This window comes from Trachinotus anak, unplaced genomic scaffold (assembly GCF_046630095.1).
Source record: "Trachinotus anak isolate AG129_WGS33_773 ecotype Australia unplaced genomic scaffold, CSIRO_AGI_Tana_v1 ptg000042l, whole genome shotgun sequence".
Taxonomy (NCBI): Eukaryota; Metazoa; Chordata; class Actinopteri; order Carangiformes; family Carangidae; genus Trachinotus; species Trachinotus anak.
The window spans coordinates 555,256-575,380 of record NW_027273893.1 but is presented as its reverse complement, the minus strand read 5'-3'; the positions used below and the strand labels follow the sequence as shown (position 1 = coordinate 575,380).

The 20,125-nt window shown below is 42.3% G+C and overlaps 2 protein-coding genes across 8 annotated transcripts in view; both read right to left on the bottom strand.

Annotated features, from left to right (window-relative positions):
* Positions 1–20,125, bottom strand: part of adamtsl3 (ADAMTS-like 3) — a 228,076-nt gene that overhangs the window by 174,607 nt on the left and 33,344 nt on the right. The gene's annotated exons all lie outside the window — the stretch shown is intronic.
* The window catches only part of sh3gl3a (SH3-domain GRB2-like 3a), a 131,404-nt gene continuing 116,970 nt past the window's right edge, over positions 5,692–20,125 (bottom strand). The window contains exon 2 of the mRNA XM_071472995.1: positions 5,692–7,135. Within this exon, the coding sequence (XP_071329096.1) occupies positions 5,761–7,002 (1,242 nt within the window). The 5' untranslated portion in view covers positions 7,003–7,135 and the 3' untranslated portion in view covers positions 5,692–5,760. The remainder of the gene's footprint in view (positions 7,136–20,125) is intronic.

The window sequence follows — 20,125 nt, the reverse complement described above, 5'->3', positions numbered from 1 at the left end:
GCTAACCATTCTGATCCGTCTGCTAGTCTCTGATTCTGGTCTCAACAGACTCCTCATCTGAGTCTGGGTCTGACTGAGGCTGAGTCTCTGATGTTTCCTCCTCTAACATCTTCATCCTCTCTGCTCTTTCACCTGGACACCTGGAGCCAGCAGGTGGTGGGCGGGGCCAAGGCCTGATCCAGGTTTCTCAATCAGGAAGTCAGAGTAGATGAGCTTCAGAAAAACATGTTAAATAAAATATTAATCATAGGAGAGGATTTCTGTAGAGTTTAAAATATCTCTGGAGGAACTTTAACTAAAAGCATTCTTGTACATACCAACACACAACTGTTGCATGGATGTAGACTTGGAATCTGTCCGTCACAAGTCCCTGATTTTATGGAGATGTAATACTAAATTGTTGGATGGCCCTTCATATGATGCATATGAAGAATTACAACCATCTTCAGTTAATAAAGATTAAATAAAAGCTAAAAGAAACAACCTGTTTGTTGGTCAGTTGGCTGTGGCTGTCATATCACAGCCCCTTGCTGCTACAGCCTCTTTTCCCCACAGAAATCAGCACAGTTTCCTCTTACTGTATGAAAACATATGAAGGCAGTAAAATGTGAATGTTTGTCTTGAGGCAGTAATCATTCAGATTTTGTAGATGCTGGATACCTCCACGCCCGAGTCGGCTCTGCCCTGCTGCAATCTTATTTAGTGCTTTAATGAATCTAATTCACTGGACAGCTGACTCTCTAGAGAAAATGTAATACAGGCACATGAGCAGTTCAGCAGAACTGCTTTGACTGAATGTAGAAGAAAAACGACAGACCATGGATTCTGATGTCACCCGAACACGAGCAAAAATTAAAAGAGGCTTCTTTTCCTTACATTCATTTCTTTATGATCTTATTCAGACATTGTTTGAAAGTGGTTCTGATTCTGATCATGCGTGCCTGTCTGAAGCTGGACAGAGGTTTGGGGGGAGGGTGTAGTGCTGAGACAAAGCAGGTGTAGTCTAAGGAACACAAAAGACAGAAATGGCTTTTCCCAGGAGGGGGTAATGCTGCGTGAAATCTATGCATGGTTCCTTTTTGTTACAAACAACATACTGATCCATTTCACCCACTCCTCCCCCCCCACCCCACCCCCTGTAATAAAACTTACGGACTGATTAAGGGTGTGTGAGTTTCTGTGTGTGTGTGTGTGTGTGTGTGTGTGTGTGTGTGTGTGTGTGTGTAAGGAATCAAATCACATCACAACAGCCAGGTTTCCTCAAGGACCAGAGGGGGTTACCACGGTTACAACTGAGGTGTCCTCATTCATGTCCAGAGATGGAGGCTGGGGTTGACTTTTATTGTCCTGTTTAATTTGATCTGTGTAAAAATGGCTGGGAGGGACCGGACTGGTGCCTTGACCCAGGGTCAAGAGGGAACAGAGGAGAGAGAGGAAGGAGAGAAGACGACTGACACAGAGGAGGGTTTACATTTGATACATGATGCTGGTGTAGGTGCTGTACTGCCAGAACACAAACATACATTTTGACTTCTTACATCCCTGTGCAATCTCTCATTCATCACTTTTTATCAGTGTCTCTGAAGTTCAGACATATCCAGTGGGACTGGACACATGAATAACACTGACGGAGCCAGCAGAAACTTATGGAAAACTTTATGGGGGTTTTAACAGTCGACCGTCCGAGTGGGATTTGAACTAGTAGTCCTCAGTCCAGTCCACCTGTGTTCTGGTCTCATCTCTGTCTTTGTCAAAGACCTTTTTAGCCCAGTGGACAAAAAATTCTGGAAGTTCACTTTCTCCTGAACAATGTGTAATGGACTGTGCCATCCAGCATGTGAGTGGTGACTGTGTGCACATGTGCATGCACACGTACGTACACTAACATACACACGCTACTAGAACAGCTACCTAGACCAGAGAAACTCAGATTACAACAAACACCGGGGAGGTGTGACTTTGTTCTCATAGCTCAGGACGCTATGACTTGACTATATATTTACATAGAAAATAGTTGTTTGCTGCCGTACTATTGTTTAAAATCTTGTTTACAGGACCTTTAGTTATTTGCAGATCATCATCTTGGCAAAAAAAAAAAAAAAAAGCCACTGGTTTTAGGGAATTTTACACATTTCCTTCCAGTATTTCCAGTGACACTTTTTAGTAGAATTTGTGCACCTGGAAACAAAGGCAGGGGCAATTTTGAATTTAATGTTAAATAGTTAATTCAAATCGTTCCCCTTGCAGAGAAAATATCATACATTATGAGCAGAGTTTGACTTAAAACAGGGGAAATGATTTCACCACTTCACAAATATTGGGATAATTTTAACTACAGTGCCATAAAAAGACAAGAAAAAAAGAACAAATAGTTGTTTGACTTTTTTTTTTATTTGCAGTGCATGATTTAGATAGGAAGAGGCCTTTCAGCGTGTTGTGTTCCAGCTCATGTCACATTTCTTTGTTGAGCTCCCTGGCAGGCAATTTATGCCCCTTTTGTCTGGACTGAAGCAGTGAAGCACACATAACTGCATCTATGCAATATGTTACAAGCATTAATATTATTTTTATTGTTATGGAACTCTGCAAAGTTTCACATGAAGGTTTCCATTCACTTGTGTGTCTGCACTTGTATTTTGATGAGAATAGATCCAGTTAAATTCATCGAGGAGCACACGCATGAACACAAACACACACCACAATGAGTGCCCCAGGCCTGCTGCTGTGTGCATTCAGTGGTGTGGAGAAAGGTAAGAGAAAGGTAAGAAAGCCAGGACTCTGGATACAATAAAAAAACCACATGGTTTAATAAAAAAAATTCACAATAATAATAATAATAATAATAATAGTAATAATAATAATAATAATAATAATAAAGCTAGTTTATTTTTACTGCCTGCCTGCCGCTGTGATTGTGTGTCTTACTGTATTTGACTGTGCTGTGTGCACTCTAACAGCTGCTGCTGTTGCTCTTTTTGGCCCTGTTCACACCTGGTATTACCATCTGTCTCAGGTGATCCAATCACAAGTGTTCAGCTCTCAGTACAGGTGTGAACCCACCCAGGACACATTTGAGATCTGATCTCTCAGACCCCATTCAGAGTTGGTCTGGGCCACTTGTGACCACATACTTTTAGCAGTGAGAACACAAATGTGTCCTGGCCACATTGACAGACCGCCTCCTCTGATAAGTCCCATCACAGTTTCATAATGAACTGAAAATATTCGATGATTTCGAGTGGGTAAAACCTGATTTCACTGGAGGGCTGTGCACAGTGCATTGGTTCGCTCAACACCTCTGTACCTCTTTCTCTTGCTCTCTCTCTCAATAACAAACACACACATACACAGAATCACATTGACAAGGGACCTGACTGTCAGTTTGGCTTAAAACAACACCACATTACGCCGCATTACACCTGAGACAAATGAATGGCTGCCCCATATTCCCACAGCAGGGTAAAGAGCTGGTCCACTGTTCCACTGCCTGGGTGGAATCCACATTGCCTCTCTTGAATCTCTCTTAAGGTTTGAGGATTGGTCAAAGCCTCCTTTCCAGCACCCTGATCCCTGTTTTCCCAGAGCACAAATCTCTGCCAAGGCCAAACAATCCTGCACATGCCTTTTGTTTTAAAGTATAGCTTTATTTTCTGATTGTCTTTAATACTTATGGAAGACAGCTGTATGGTTTTATTACACGTTATATGAAATGATGATGTCTCAGCTCTGCAGCCATATGAACTTTCTCATTGCTGTGTTGCGAACCCCTATTGTTATTGTGTAATTTTATTGGTTGCAAGTTGAATGAAACACTGATGTAAGTGTTTCTAAATGCTGCACCGTTACTTACTAATAATAGTAAGCACAACTGTGTGTAATGTGGATTCAGCATTTTGCTCCATCAGATCTGGATTATTATCTGGATGTGCACCAAACTATACAGACTCATAGATCTCAACATTTGTTGTTTACATCAAAATCCACAAATTATTTCCTGAGAAACATACTGAAGTATCAAAAAATGCCATATCTCACAATGTTAAGTAAAGTCATAAAATAAATTCTTATATCTGCCCCTTTCACAGGATCTGAACCAAAATTTTACTGGTTCTTCCCCGGCCCAGGATCTATGCCTCCAGTTTGGTGAAAATCGGTTCAGAACAAACCAACAAACAGACATAGGTGAAACCTTCCCTCAAAGCCTTATTGAGATCCTACATCCACTCTATTTAGATTTTAAATGTAGTTACACTTAAAGTACTTGAGGCATTAAGCCATCTGGTGTCCCTAGTCAAAGTTAAGACAGCTGAGTCTTTAATTTACAATAACAACCATGTGTTTAAGTTCCGAAACAACAGTGTCACAGTTTAAAAAACAAGTGTTGACAGTCAGTTGGAAACAGCCTAATCAGTTTTTGACCCATCCATCCACCCTGATCACCTCCCTGTACATGTTTTATCACTAGAGGGCTGCTTTCGTTTTAGCTAGGTGTGCCTAATGAACAGTCAGTCGAGTGTGTGTTGTTTTGGAATACTTGCTGAAACCAAAAACAAAACAAAACAAAAACAAAAACAGTTTTCTTGAAGACAGTGGACTTCATGTCCTATTTGAGAGCTTTTAGATCCTGTATTATGATGTTGTGCTTAAAAGAAGAATCATCTAGTCTAAAGAACTTTAGCTTTTATTTATAAAGTCTGTCTCTTTGATATACAGGAGATATACAGTTTGTTGCTAGAGTCAAGAAATGATCTTAAATCATTCTTGCTTATCTCATATGGAATATTTCACTTGTTTGCGTAGGTTTTGTTTTCATTTATTTTATTTATTATTGATCAGGTCCGTCTGTCTGTCTGTCTGTCTCATTCTCATGAACATGATATCTCAGTAACACAACAAATTTCTCCAAATTTGGCACCAACATTCACTTGGACTCAAGGATGAAGTGATTAGATTTTGGAGGTCAAAGGGCAAAGGTCACTGTGACCTCACAAAACATGTTTTAAACCACAACTAAAGATTTGTTTGCTAATTATGACACAATCTAACACAAATGTCTAATAGGATAAAGTGAAGTGATGACATGTCTAATTCAAAAGGTCAAAAGGTCAACCTCACTGTGACATTGTAATATTCTGCAAAAACACTTCTGGCCATTATTCAACACTGTAACTCAGGAAGAGGACATTGTGACCATATTTCTGAGGTTCTGCAGTGTCTCACAAACACACAGAGACACAGATCACAGAGATCTTAGATTATGTGGTTTTGCTCCTAGTTTGGAGTCCACTGCTTTTCCTCCTTCATTTCTCTACACCAGCCTTCTGGCTAGAGCTTCCATCAACATCAAATACTTAGACCCCCACTATACCATCTATTATTATCCACTAGCTTAATGCTACAATAACACTCTGTGTGATTAACAGGAACACAGAAAAGATCTGACATAATGTGCGTTCACAAGCAGGGACCTACAAAACTTATCATGCCTGAAATGTAAGGTGTGTGTGTGGTCCAGGGGACCTAAATCTGTTTACACAGTCACCTTATAGTCCCCACATTTTTAAAGGTTAGGATAAGGTTATGTTTAGTTTAGGCAACTAGTAGTTATGGTTAAGGTTAGAGTCAGTCTCCAGGAAATTAAGTCAGTGTGATGTCCCCTGAAATTATCAGAATCAGAATCAGAATCAGAATCAGAATCAGTTTTATTGCCAAGTATGTTTTCACATACAAGGAATTTTTTCTGGTGATTGGTGCAATTGATCAGCAACAGTGGGGCTCTCTAGCCTTGTTGATGAGGCTAATAGCAGATGGGAAGAAGCTATTTTTGTGGCGAGAGGTTTTGGTCCTGAAGGACCGCAGCCTCCTGCCAAAGGGGAGTGTCACAAAGAGTTTGTGTCCAGGGTGGGAGGAGTCAGCTACAATCTTCCCTGCACGCCTCAGAGTCCTTGAGGCGTACAGGTCCTGGAGGGACGGAAGATTGCAGCCAATCACCTTCTCAGCAGAGTGGATGATACGCTGCAGTCTGTTATTGTCCCTCTCCGTGGCAGCAGCGTACCAGATGGTGATGGAGGAGGTGAGGATGGACTCAATGATGGAGGTGTAGAAGTTCACCATCATAGTCCTTGGCAGGTTGAACTTCTTCAATTGCCTCAGGAAATACATCCTCTGCTGAGCTTTTTTGATGAGGGAGCTGATGTTTAGCTCCCATTTGAGATCCTGTGTGATGGTGGTTCCCAAGAAGCGGAAATGCTCCACGGTAGCCACGGGGGAGTCGCACAGGGTGATGGGCGTGGGTGGGGCTGGGCTCTTCCTGAAGTCCACTATCATTTCCACTGTCTTCAGAGCGTTTAGCTCTAGGTTGTTCTGCCTGCACCAGGTCACCAGACGCTCAGTCTCCCACCTGTAGGCAGACTCATCGCCATCAGAGATGAGTCCAATGAGAGTGGTGTCGTCTGCAAACTTCAGGAGCTTGACAGACTGATGGCTGGAGGTGCAGGTGTTGGTGTACAGGGAGAAGAGCAGAGGAGAAAGAACGCAGCCTTGCGGGGATCCAGTGCTGATGGTCTGGGAGTCAGACACGTGCTTTCCTAGCTTCACGTGCTGCCTCCTGTCAGACAGGAAGTCGGTGATCCACCTGCAGGTGGAGTCAGGCACGCTCAGCTGGGAGAGCTTGTCCTGCAGCAGAGCCGGGATGATGGTGTTGAAGGCAGAGCTGAAGTCCACAAACAGGATCCTGGCATAGGTCCCTGAGGAGTCCAGGTGCTGGAGGATGAAGTGGAGAGCCATGTTGACGGCGTCATCTACAGACCTGTTGGCTCTGTAGGCGAACTGCAGGGGGTCCAGGAGTGGGTCAGTGATGGATTTGAGGTGGGACAGGACAAGGCGCTCAAATGATTTCATGACCACAGAGGTCAGGGCAATGGGTCTGTAGTCATTTAGTCCTGTGGGCCTTGGTTTTTTGGGGACAGGGATGATGGTGGAGGATTTGAAGCAGGCTGGCATGTGGCAGGTCTCCAGTGAGGTGTTGAAGATGTCTGTGAACACTGGAGACAGCTGATCAGCACAGTGCTTCAGGGATGATGGAGAGACAGAGTCAGGACCGGCTGCTTTGCGGGGGTTCTGCTTCTTAAAAAGCCTGTTGACATCTCTCTCCAGGATAGAGAGAGACGTTCCTTTGGTAGGGGAGGAGGGGGTTCTGATGTGGCTCTGATGTGGAGGTTAGTGTCAGGCTTGTCCCACTGTCTTTCAAAGCGGCAGTAGAACTCATTCAGATCGTTGGCCAGACGGAAGTCATTAATGGAGTGGGGGGGTTTAGGTTTGTAGTTTGTGATCTTTCTGAGCCCTTTCCAGACAGAAGCAGAGTCATTGGCTGAGAACTGGAGCTGAAGTTTCTAAGAGTACAGTCGTTTAGCTTCTCTCACCGCCTTGCTAAACCTGTACTTGGACTCTTTAAACTTGTCCCTGTCCCCACTCCTGAAAGCTTCCTCCTTTTGCCTCCTGAGCTGACTGAGCTTAGCTGTGAACCAGGGTTTGTCATTGTTATAACTCACCCTGGTGCGTGATGGGATACAGCAGTCCTCACAGAAGCTGATGTATGACGTCACAGCCTCTGTGAACTCATCCAGACTGTTGGAAGCAGTCCTGAACACCTCCCAGTCAGTGCAGTCCAAACATGCCCGCAGATCCTCTATGGCTTCACTGCTCCACTGCTTCGATGTCCTCACAACAGGTTTACACAGTTTTAGTTTCTGCCTGTATGTGGGAATCAGGTGGACCATCACATGGTCAGAGTGGCCCAGTGCAGCCCGGGGGACGGCGTGATAAGCACCACTGATTGTGGTGTAACAGTGGTCCAGAGTGTTCCCCTCTCTGGTCGGGCAATTAACAAACTGTCTGTATTTGGGCAGTTCATGACTGAGGTTCCCTTTGTTAAAGTCACCAAGGACAATAACTACGGAGTCCGGGTAGGTCTGCTCCACACACAGTATCTGGTCGGCGAGCGCCCGCTGTGCCTCCTGCACGTTGGCCTGTGGTGGGATGTAAACACCGACCAGGATGAATGAGGTGAACTCACGGGGGGAGTAGAAGGGCCTGCAGTTTATGATGAAAGTCTCCAGGTCAGGAGAACAGTGCTGCAGGATCACTGTCACGTCTGTGCAGACAAACACAAACGACTGTGTGTGTTTTGGCGTGAGAGAGAGAGAGAGAGAGAGAGAGAGAGAGAGAGAGAGAGAGAGAGAGAGAGAGAGAGAGAGAGAGAGAGAGAGAGAGAGAGAGAGAGAGAGAGAGAGAGAGAGAGAGAGAGAGAGAGAGAGAGAGAGAGAGAGAGAGAGATCATGAACATTTATTTGGCTCTGTAACACCTCACTAATTAATCTAGATGTTCCATACAGTGGTTGATATAGAAGCCCCAGACTGTAGACATTAGTATGTGTGTGAGTGTTCCATAACTGGCAGGTAAAGCAGCAGCTCTGGGTGACGCCATGTTTCTCTTTCAGCAGCTCTATAAGCCGATGCAGGCTGGAGTCCCAGACAACCACAGAGGGAAAGTGTTAAAACCAGATGTCACAGCTGATCACTCCACTGCATGTTGGGCCGTGAGGCAACTTTTAACATGTGCTTTTTCTCAGGAAACTGTTTGTAGTCATTAGACAGTGGACCCACAAACATACTGTCAATACAAACTAGAATTTGGAAACGTCAGTTCACATTTGTTCTCAGCCATGTGTGATGGAAACACAAAGGGTGTCACAGTCACTGGAGCCGACAAAGGAGAACCCAGAAGCACGACAAAGAGACAGGCGAGTAGCAAGTGAAGATCAGTTTACTAGTCCAAGAAAACAGGCAGAGTCAAAACCAGGAGATCAGAATCAGGCAAACAAATCCGACAAGGAGCAGGCAGGTATCTGTAGTCCAAGAAAGGCAAAACGGGGTCAGAGCAGGAAGGCAGTACTGGAAATGCTGGAAAGCTTGGCAGCGTATAACACAAGACAATCTGGCACGGAACAAATGAAAATGGACTAGTATATATACTGAGGAACTAATGAGCAAATGGACTGCAGGTGAGGAGGAGATGGGCGGGGAAACCCAGGTGAGGGAAATGAGTAGATTGTATGGCAGGGAGGGAAGGCAGGATCTGAAATGACAGGAGAGTTAGTGACGTGACATGGAACCAAAATAAAAACAAACTAAAGAGTTAGTGTAACTATGTTACAAAGGGTGTTAAGTTACACTTTAAAGGATGCACAAACTCAATGCACAAACCTACAAACAGATGTGTGTGTGTGGGTCAAAACATATCAAAATGTATTAAAACATCCATGGCAACCTCCCCTGGATTAATCCTTTTTAATACTTTTCTAGTTCCCACTGTGCAAATAAACTATGAAAAACAGAGCTTCTGGTTGTGGAGACGAACCTTAAGGTTCACCGTGGACAAATAAGAGTGTTTGACACATATTGAAGATCCAGATCATCATAAATAAGTGGATTAGACTGCAGGAGCAGTTTGAGAAGTTTCTATGAACATTTTCACAGGTTGCTATTACCAAGACTCTGGGGCAGCATCAGAAACCATTGTATGTCCTGTGAATTCAGGCCGACTGCAGCAGCTACAAAATGTTCAGAGTGACCCTGTGACCTAAAAATTATGTGCACAACAAATTTTCAACAGCAAATACATTTTGAAGTAAAGCTCCATCCAGTCTAAAGGCAGATGTCCATGTGTTTTTTGATTATAAAGCAGGTCTAGGTTCTATATTTATACTGTGAAAGTATCAAAGCCTCAGTCCACAGAGAAATGCACACAGCCTGTATTCAGAAACTGAGTCTTAAAACCAGCCGTCAGGACTTCTGCAACTTTGTGATGTCATTACAAAGGATTTGGCTCCTCCAAGTGTTTACCTGAAATCTGCTTTATTCTTATTTCATCTCTATTAAGGACTCTAGTTTTTTGTGTTTGGCCTCTCCAACAATCTTTTCTGCTTTCAAATTTTTTATGCTATTTTCTATTGATTGTTTACTTTTCATGTTATGAGTAATAGTTGGACTGAAAACCAGCTGTGCTACTGTGGCTGTGCATGGATTGTAAACTTGCTTACTCACAGTAAAGGGATGTTATCCACCGACTGGAGTCTGAGCTCTGAAAAAAGGGTAAGCTGATGGCTCTGTCTTTGTAAATGCTGCCTCGGCAAAGCATATTTCCTCCATGTTTCCCCATATCAACATTGTGATGGTACCTCAGGTAAATGTCCCTTCCATGCACATGCTTTAATGCCATCGTTGGTCTCTCAATAAGTCCCATTCAGAACTGCAGTCTGGCAGCGACAGAAGGGTAGACTGCCATATACCACCACCTTATAATCTGCCATATACCACTCTTCCTGTCTGATCACCAACCTCCCTAATGTTTCCAATGGTCTTGGATTCTGCGGCCAGGCATGCCCCCCTGGCTGGTCTTGATGCACACTGGCACTAACCCTAACCCTTACCTGTAGTTGGCCTGACTGTGGGTCAATCAGAAAACAAGCTGACCTGTTCTTGCCAGAGCTCCGGAGAGAAAAATAAGAGAGGAGATGTAAAACCTATCTTCTTATGGATATCAAAATGTCAAAAAAAACACTGAAAAATAGAAAAATATAGGACCTTAAAGATTTCTTTTACTAGCCCAAGCGGCAAATAACATATCTGCAAAGTTGCAACAATGTTCATATTCAACTTGTCTGACAAGTATTTAATTTGCTTTCCAAGAGTATTCGCCACAGGCAACTGGAACAGATATGAAAATTAAACTAAAGGCACAAAAGCAAAATAATATATGATGCAATATAAACATTATAAGGCAGTAGAAAATAACAGGGTTTTAATCTGCAGTGACTGAATGAAGCTTCTATAATCTGTTTTCTCAGTTTTGGTGCAGCGAGCACAGGTTTTGTAGAGGTTGTGATGAGGTCTGGATGTTTCATAGTCTATACGCAGGTCAGTAATTCTGTAAGATTCACAGATTTAGATACAAGCAGATTTTGTTTTGACTGAGTGATTTTTCTATTCTGTGAACACTTAAGGCCAATTCATTGAGATGTGTGACAGCAGCATTCTGAATAAGCTGCATTTCTTTTAAAGGTCAACCACATCGTCTTTATACCATCATCACCACATCCTCACTCTAATAACTTCCAATAAAAAGAGCTGCAACCCATCCTGCACCCATATCCTGCATCAGCAAATTCAGTTTTATTGTATGAATTTTGTGATATGGAATCTGACTCAAACACATTTTTAAAGAACAAGGCTGGGGCTATTTTTATCTTACAGATAGGCAAGCAGAGCAAAACAACCAACTACAACAGGATTATCCTCTATGTGCAAAAAAACTGCTGCTCCCCTCTCCACTTGACAAGTTCCGCCTTCATCAACAGGACATGGTCACGCCAACAAAATGACAGGAAGTACAGATGCAATGGCTGCTAGTCAAGCTAGCTTCCAGAGACAACTGCCTGCTGACACCACAAGAGGACAGTAAATTACATAATGGATGCAAATAGGCAATATCACATCCATTTTGGGAGAGAACTCTGTTCTGAGATCAGATTGGTTAGTTTTAGTTTTTAACAAACATCACTTTAGAAAGTGCATTTGTTGGTGACTATTTTTGGATGATACACTGCCAATGGTCTGCTTCATTTCTGGTAGGAAGAGAGTGTATGTGGGATGGACATTAATCAACTACAGTGTGTGGTGTGTTCATAGTAATAAAGCAACATGTCACCCAATGCAACAGTCTGGCTCACTTATGTGTTTTTTTTATCATTTTTGGAAACAATGGAGCCTGATGGCTCAGAGCAAAAAAATTATTTATAAAGTAGAATTATGGTCACAATTACTCCTCTCTGAGTTACTCCATTGAATAATGGCCAGGGATGTTTTTGCAGAAATTATGATGTCACAGTGAAGCTGACCTTTGACTCTTTGGATATAAAATGTCATCACTTAATCATTTTATCCTATTAAACATTTGTCTTAAATTGTGTCATAATTAGCACATGAATTGTTGAGTTAAGGCTTAAAACATGTTTTTGAGGTCACAGTGGCCTTGACCTTTGCCCTTTGACCAACAAATTCTAATCACTTCATCCTTGAGTCCAAGTGAATATTTGTGCCAAATTTGAAGTTTGAAGTTCCCTCAAGGCGTTATTGAGATATCACATTTGGGAGAATGGGATAACGGGAATGGGAGAACTTGAAAACAACATAATGCCTCTGACCCTGGCATAAAAAAAACTGAATTGCCAGATACAGTAATGCATGATATAGATTAGAGAACTGAATCAAAACAAATCAAAGTAAAAAGGATTCATCCTCTGAGGAGCCGAAATATCCGTAACAAATTTCATTCATAACATCAGAAGATGCATTCAACAAAAGAAATAAAACACCAGCTGCTGCTCAAGTATTTTACTATAGAAGTATCATTAAAAAAACTGTCCCCACTGTAATACACTGCTTTTATATTTATCATCCAAACTAGAACATGAAATTTTTACATTTTATCTTTACAGAACTATAAAAAAAAATAAATAGAATTACCACCTCATACGCCTCAAACAACCAGCCAAATTACAGGAGGTGTGGTCATAAAGTTCCCTTAGCGTTACAGAGGTATCATGATCATGAGAATGGGACAAATGGACATATGTACATACAGACAGACGGACAACCTGAAAACATAATGCCTCCAGCCCTAAAAACAGCATCTGCTTTTGATGTTACTAAGGTTACCTACAGTGCACTCAGCATCATAATGTGATGACCATAATCTTTACAGCTCAGACTTCAACCAACAGTGATGGACCGGCAGTCAGGGCATTCCCTAGGGCTCCACTGCTAGTGTGACTACAAAGCTCAGAGATAGTAGTTTTTACTTAATCTAACTTTCTAGGATGTAAAATGTTTAAAAGCCTTTAATCAGAGAAACGTATGAATGTATGAAATGTGTGAAATGTATGCAGTTTATAAAGTAGCCTATAGCTTCAGCACAATGTGAATACTACTGGCAGGCCTCTCAGTCCACGTACTGCCCATTTTGTCAGCACGGTACTCCTGTGAGATTACCATACTAGGAAATGACACACATACCAGGGTCACATGCACACTGCTGCATTACTGCGCACTGCATTCCTAACTTCAGCCATTAATGCTACTTTTTTCAGGATTAGCAAAAGCCAAACACTGTCTAGCTAATGACACTGAACTCCACAGCACTGTATCTGTTAACATGACAAGCACAATGAAGAGTCAGGAATGGGCTGTTATGAAGCACAGATTATGATGCTGAACTGACAAGAATGGAAGGATGAGTATCAGGGCTGTGAGGACAACAACAGCACACATGAGCTGGGGAAGTACTTCATGCTCAACATCTGTATTTATGAATCCCGAATGCAGGCATATTGTTACTAAGCAGCTTTCCTCGTTGTTTTCTATTTGAAGAATTGCAGCCATGAATGTTGCATGAGGGACACAGAGTATTTCAGGCAGCTGGGGAACAGTTTGAGACTGCTGATACTTGAAAACACTGAACACTGAACTTTAGCCAAACACAAATCACCACAAAGTTAATGAGATGGAGAAATGTGTCCGACATCAGCCAAGCTGCTAACTGATTTACACAGCGTCAAGAGACAGTGACAGAGTGTTGAGAAGAACATGATGCCAGCATCCAGGCTGCTCCTGTAACACCACCACATCTAAACTGCTTCACAGAAGAGAAGATCATGCTAGTGCCTTTGAAAGACTTTTATCTGTTCCCCCATCTGTTATCAGCAGTCTTCAGTAGCTTGCACTGAGCTGTTACCCACCATTTCAGAACCATTTATTTACAGAGTATTTAAATGAGTAATTCCACATTTATTCATTTATTCAACATAGATTCATTTATCTTCTTTCCTAGAATGAGAAGATTAGCAGCTCTGTGAGGTTGTACTTTGGTTTTAGGCTAAATGCAAACATCAGCATACTTGAAAATTTTAAAGTATGGAGGATGATGTATGTACAGACCCAGCGGCTCAGTGCTCCCTTCTTTTTGTTGCTTTCCCAGTTCCTTTGCCTTGTTGATTCTGGAGCAGCAGTTACTTGACAGTCATCAGGACTCTCACTAGATCCCAGTGGAGTTAGCCAGAGCACCAGAGTCCCTGTGGCTCCAGGACTGCTCGCAAACAACAACTTGGGACCTATTTGTTCACCAGAATGTAAAGGAATACACCTCAACAAAGCTCTTCTGTATGACCTGTGACAATGTCAGTGTCACCAAACACATTCATGTTTACCCACACAGGAGACCCTGGATAAGAAACTAGGTCCAGATCCCTCTGAGAGACAGCAACACAGCTTTGAGGTCTGGTGGCATAGAGCTGTACAGCACTGTCAGAAACAACCTGAACAAGGGCTATAAACACGCAGAGGACTGAGGACCACTTCACTGGCAGGGACCCACGTATACGACACAGCAGCAAGGACCCATTCATATGCAGCAACATCCCGCTAGCAGAGGAGCTCAAACACGTCACTGTTTGCTTCAGGACACAAGAAACAGAGACAGAGGTGACATTCCCACTGACCACCACTCACCATGCACTCACTGCAGAGGTTCAGGAAGGGAGGAGAGGCCCCCGTTCAGTGACTGTGGGGACATTCACCAGCTGTTTGAGAAGAAGGCACAGGATTGGCTATACCTTCTGAGGATATAGAAGCAAACCAAACCATCCAAGCAGCTGCTTGTGAGGTTCTACCGCTGCTCCATAGAAAGAGTGCACTAATGACCTGCATCACAGTGGTATGCTACACAGGACAGCTCTCCACAGAGTCATAAACCCTGGCCAGGACATAATCAGACACTCCCTGTCCTCACTGGATGACATCTGCAGATCATGTTTCCTCTCCAAAGCTCTCTGCCCATCATCACCCCATATCTCCCACAACTGCATCCACCCCCTAATCTCCCCCATCCTTTTCCCCATCATCACTGGCCATCACCACTGCTACTTTTTATAATACTGTTTTTACATCATTTCAGTGGGTACTTTGATATTCCTTCCTTAAGGCCCTTTAATAACTGACCGAAGGCTAGTAAATGAGAAGAGTCTTAGTCTGACAAGTTTTAATTTGCCAGTTGGTCACAAAGGAAAAAGAAAACGTACATTCAGTCAGTCACTGACATCATTTACACAGCTGGTCCCTGCCGTTATTAGACAGTCATGTAAATGAGCAACTTGAATTTCCCTAAATGGGCATATTTAATAATTAAACACTATATATTAGAGATGTAGTATAATTAACAGCAGCCGTACAGCAACTCATGGGGGACACACTCAAATAAATAACAAATCCTTTAATGTTGTGACTGTGGTAGAGGTTTGGTTAAAATAATTGGTTTAAAATACGTAATTCATTAAGGTTAGACGACCCTTGACATCATGGTTAATAAGCAGGTTGTTAAGGTTTTAGAACAATCATGCTGTTGGTGTCGGCTTGAAACATAAAATGACCAGCTGTCATGTTAAAGCCTAATGTTTGTTTATCCATCTATCCATCCATCCACCCAGGCCTCCTCCCTACACAGATTTTGTGGTCCTACAACAAATATCTCCTGACTCCCTCCTCTGCCTCCGTCAGAATTACCACGGCCACTAGAGGATTTTGTCCTAAACATTTCATTTTGCAAAAACAACTGATTCTGTCTCACATGACCACTTTCTGTTGCTTAACAGTAAAAAGTAACTATGGCTCCATTGAGCTGGTTGCACAAACAACCAATGGGATTGTTTCGTATGGTCCCTTACAGTCCCTTTGAATCAGGACCTCCAAAGTTTGCAGCAGGGAACTAATAAAAGATGTGGAAGTAAACAGACTCCATTCCTATCCTTCATCTTACGTGAGATGTATCTTTTGCCGCTCATCTCATTTTGTGGTTGTAACTACCGGCTGTGAACTCACGCTACTGCTGAAATCTGCCTCCTGAGGCAACAAAAGGTAATTACTCATCTCACATTAACTAGTCAATCAAATTACAAATGATGGCCTAATCCTGAACAGGTTTGATAAGCATAGCAGATGCTGGATTCAGCTCCTTATAAACTGCTTTCAAACTTCATCCCATGTTAAAAAATCTGCTGAGCACATTCATGATCCCAAACAAATTCTTTCTTGATAATAATGATCCCTGAACTCTCCTCTGGCGTCACCCATAAGACAAAGTTGACAGTGTAAGTCAAGCCCTGCTAAGGTTGAACATCACAGGCTCTAGAGGCCACTTGCAACATTTGAGCCTTTTACTTGTGCTAACAAAACACCACTATGGACTCAACATACTGGTGTAAATCTACCCATATGGCACTTCTGTGACTGTGATCTCAGAACACAGATACTTTGAAGGAAATGACATAAGGATTGAGGAAGATAAGAATGATGACCAGTAACTCCTGCTAATACGAGAATGAGCAGCATTTATCATACAGGATGTGGATCACAGAAGGAGCTAAGGCCTTATGAGATGTCTAAATGACATGAGTCAGTATTAATGGGTCGTTAGTGAATGTAACCTGCCGTCGATGCGAGTCTTCACATCAGATCAGACTCCCGAGTGAGATTACACGTCATCACACACTCACGGCCAGTTGCTATGACAGCACTACAAAACTGTTCAGCATTTCCAGTGCACAGTGTGTATAAGCGAATACTTATTTATTGGAACAGTACCCACCGTGATGGAAAAACTTTTCAGAATCTGTTAGTGACGGGCATGAGTGGACCAAAACACATCCACAATGGGCCTAAAACTCCCAACACATACACTCATCCTGACTATGAGGTCATGCTGTTACCTTTCATTCAGCCCTTCATCTGTACTGTAACTCTGCCTCCATCTGATCTGTCCATGCTTACTGCTTCACAGAAGAATGATCTGTCTTCCTATACTGTCATCCTCATCAAGATCTAACCTCAGCAACAGTCTGGCAGACATTAATATTTATTTTTGCTAAGAAATCAGTATCTTAATGGTTTAGTTTGCCTTGTGTATTTATTTGTTCAAAATAGCTGGTTGAATGACTGAATGTCAGTAATTTATAATTTATAATTTATATGGTGAAATATCTGTGTCAATGGACACTAAACATAGTTTGTTTAATTTCTTACAGGCTAACTGGCATCAGTGCAGTCTGCTCATCCGGTTATGAGGAAATACAAATATAGTTTGAACCAATTTGGAGTTGACACTGTCACTTGTTGCTGTGAAATTTGACACTGAAACTGGTCGTTTATTGTCACCACAACAGGTCCCATGAAAGAAAGACAGCTGAGGTTAGCCAAACCCCATGTGTATATGATGCAGGAAGAACACAGGACTGAGTGTGTAGGAGCTTCTGTGGCTCTCTGCAGTCGGACCTCAGACATCGTCACTGTTGGTTTTTTTTTTTGTTTTACAGTTCAGCATTGGATTGCACCAACTCACAGAACAACACGAGATAAGTGTATTTTACATGATCAGGCTGTATTGCGCTTTAATTACCAGTTACACAATACATACAATTATGAACTCACAGTGACTGTTTACATTCTTTCACCAACAGTAGTAATGAGTGACGGGGGATGGTTCACCTTGTCTCCCTGCTGAATAGAGCTTCCCAGCTTGTTTACAATATTTCATTCACTGCGACAGACAGCAGCACTCGTGGTGAGCTGGAGGTTTGCAGTAGAGATTAAAGTGGTTACTATAACAGCGTGCCAGACAGCAATTGCAAACATCTGACAAATACAATTCTATATTAACCATTCCAGCTTACTGACGTATTTTTATGCTTCAAGTCTATTTTCCTGGATGGAGCTGCTGATACTGCTGTAGGACGTCTGTGCAGACATGGTGTGGGGGTTAAGATTAGTGAGGCCTACTTTAGTATCTTTAATGTTTTCTCTACTATCAACACCTGCATCCAAAACCTGAAGGACGAACACAAGTAGCCAAAGCTGTGTTCTCGCAGTCTGAAGAGTATACTACCACTTGGTCACATGACAGACAGAAACAGCCAAACTTTACAATGACACTTTACAATGTGGGCCACATTCACCCATTCACAAACACAGTCATATAGCGCTTACATCTACACATGGAGCTTCTACCATTCACATACACTTATACACTGATGGAACAGCCATCAGAGGCAATTTGGGGTTCAGTGCCTTGCCCAAGGAAACTTCGGCATGTGGACTGACCTTTGACCTTCTGATAAGTGGAAGACCCGCCCCCATTTCACTGCACCTTGCTATTGATTCTCCAGGTGTCTGAACTCTGCTGGAGGATGAAAACTATTCTTCATGTGGTGTTTCAATGATGATGATGGAGATCGCTGTCTTACACATCGCTTCAAAATCTCCCATAGGAGTTGAACTAAGTTAAGATCTGGTGACTGTGAAGGCCATGACATAAGATTCACATTGTTTTCATCCTCATCAAACCATAAGTGACCCCTCGTGCCCTGTGGATAGGGGCACTGTCATCCTGTTTCTCCACTCAGTTTTCTGCTTTTTCCTTTTCTGGATGTGGACATACTAAAAAACACATCATTTTGTATCAACATCTGTATATTAGTTTCAGTTAGTAGTGCAATTTGGGATTTGACAGCACATTCAGAGCATTTCTGAAGCTCAGCTGTCTGATACTCTTTCTACAAATACTTCCTCTGATCCTCTTTTGGTCCAAACACCATTACCTACACAGCTGTTCCTGGTCTCTCTCTCTCTCTCTCTTCTCTCCTCTCTCCTCCCCCCACCCCCCCTTTTTTATCTCCTCCTAAACCCAACCGGTCGAGGCAGACAGCCGCCCACCCTGAGCCCAGTTCTGTTGGAGGTTTCTTCCTGTTAAAAGGGAGTTTTTCCTCCCCCCTGTCACCAAGCGCTTGCTCTTTGTGGGAACTGTTGGGTTTTTTTCTGTAACAAAGTAAGGTCTTGACCTTACCCTGTAAAGTGCCTTGAGATAATGTATATTATGATTTGGCGCTATACAAATAAAATTGAATTGAATTGAATTGAATTTTGAAAAACAGAAATATATGCACCGTTGCTGTAGTTTCATCATGACACAGACGGTCTCATCTGTAAGAGCTTCTGATAAACAGTTTCTCTGGAGTTTCTATCCAGAGAAAAACACCCCCAAGGGTTGAGGGATCTCAACAGCAGATGAGGCAAATAAGGTGCCATGTGCAGTCAGACTGGAGCTGGGTGTGGTCACCCTGCAGTGTAAATATAGTTGTCAGTGAATTGTTGTTTTATTAGATTTTGGTTATTTTTGATTTGCTCCTGTCTGTTTCCTGTTTAAGTGGTGGCCTGGATCAACAGACTACTTTGTGTCTCTCTAACCCCTGTGTGTGTTTTTTTTGTTTTGTTTTTGTAGTGTGAATGAAAGCAACTGTGTGTGATTTTCACAATACTGGTGGTGGTGCAGAACTCTGGAACCTGCCCTGTCCTGATCAATGTTCTCAGAGTAGTGATATTTTGAAATTATTCTTATCAGGAATATTCCAATAAAGAATATTAACTTTTATCCATAACAGCAACAATTATTCACTCTCTCAAACCTTGAATAAAACTGATTCTGTCTTGGAAGTTGAAACTCACATCTCATCATCTTTTCTCCCTGGACACACACAGACAACAAACACTCCTGGCTCCAACACACAGGCTTGATTGGCATACAAGTACAGTGGAGGAAATAATTATTTGATCCCTCACTGATTTTGTAAGTTTACCCACTGACAAAGAAACAAACAGTCTATAATTTTAATGGTAGGTTTATTCAAATAGTGAGAGAGAATATCAAAAAGAAAATCCAGGAAATCACTTTAAATAAAAGACATAAACAGATTTGCATTTTATCGAGTGAAATAAGTATTTGATCCCCTGGCAAAACATGGCTTAGTACTTGGTGGCAAAACCCTTGTTGGCAAGCACAGAGGTCAGACGTTTCTTGTAGTTAATTACCAGGTTTGTGCACATATCAGGAGGAATCTTGGTCCACTCCTCTTTGCAAATCATCTCCAAATCCTTAAGGTTTTGAGGCTGTCGCTTCGCAACTTGA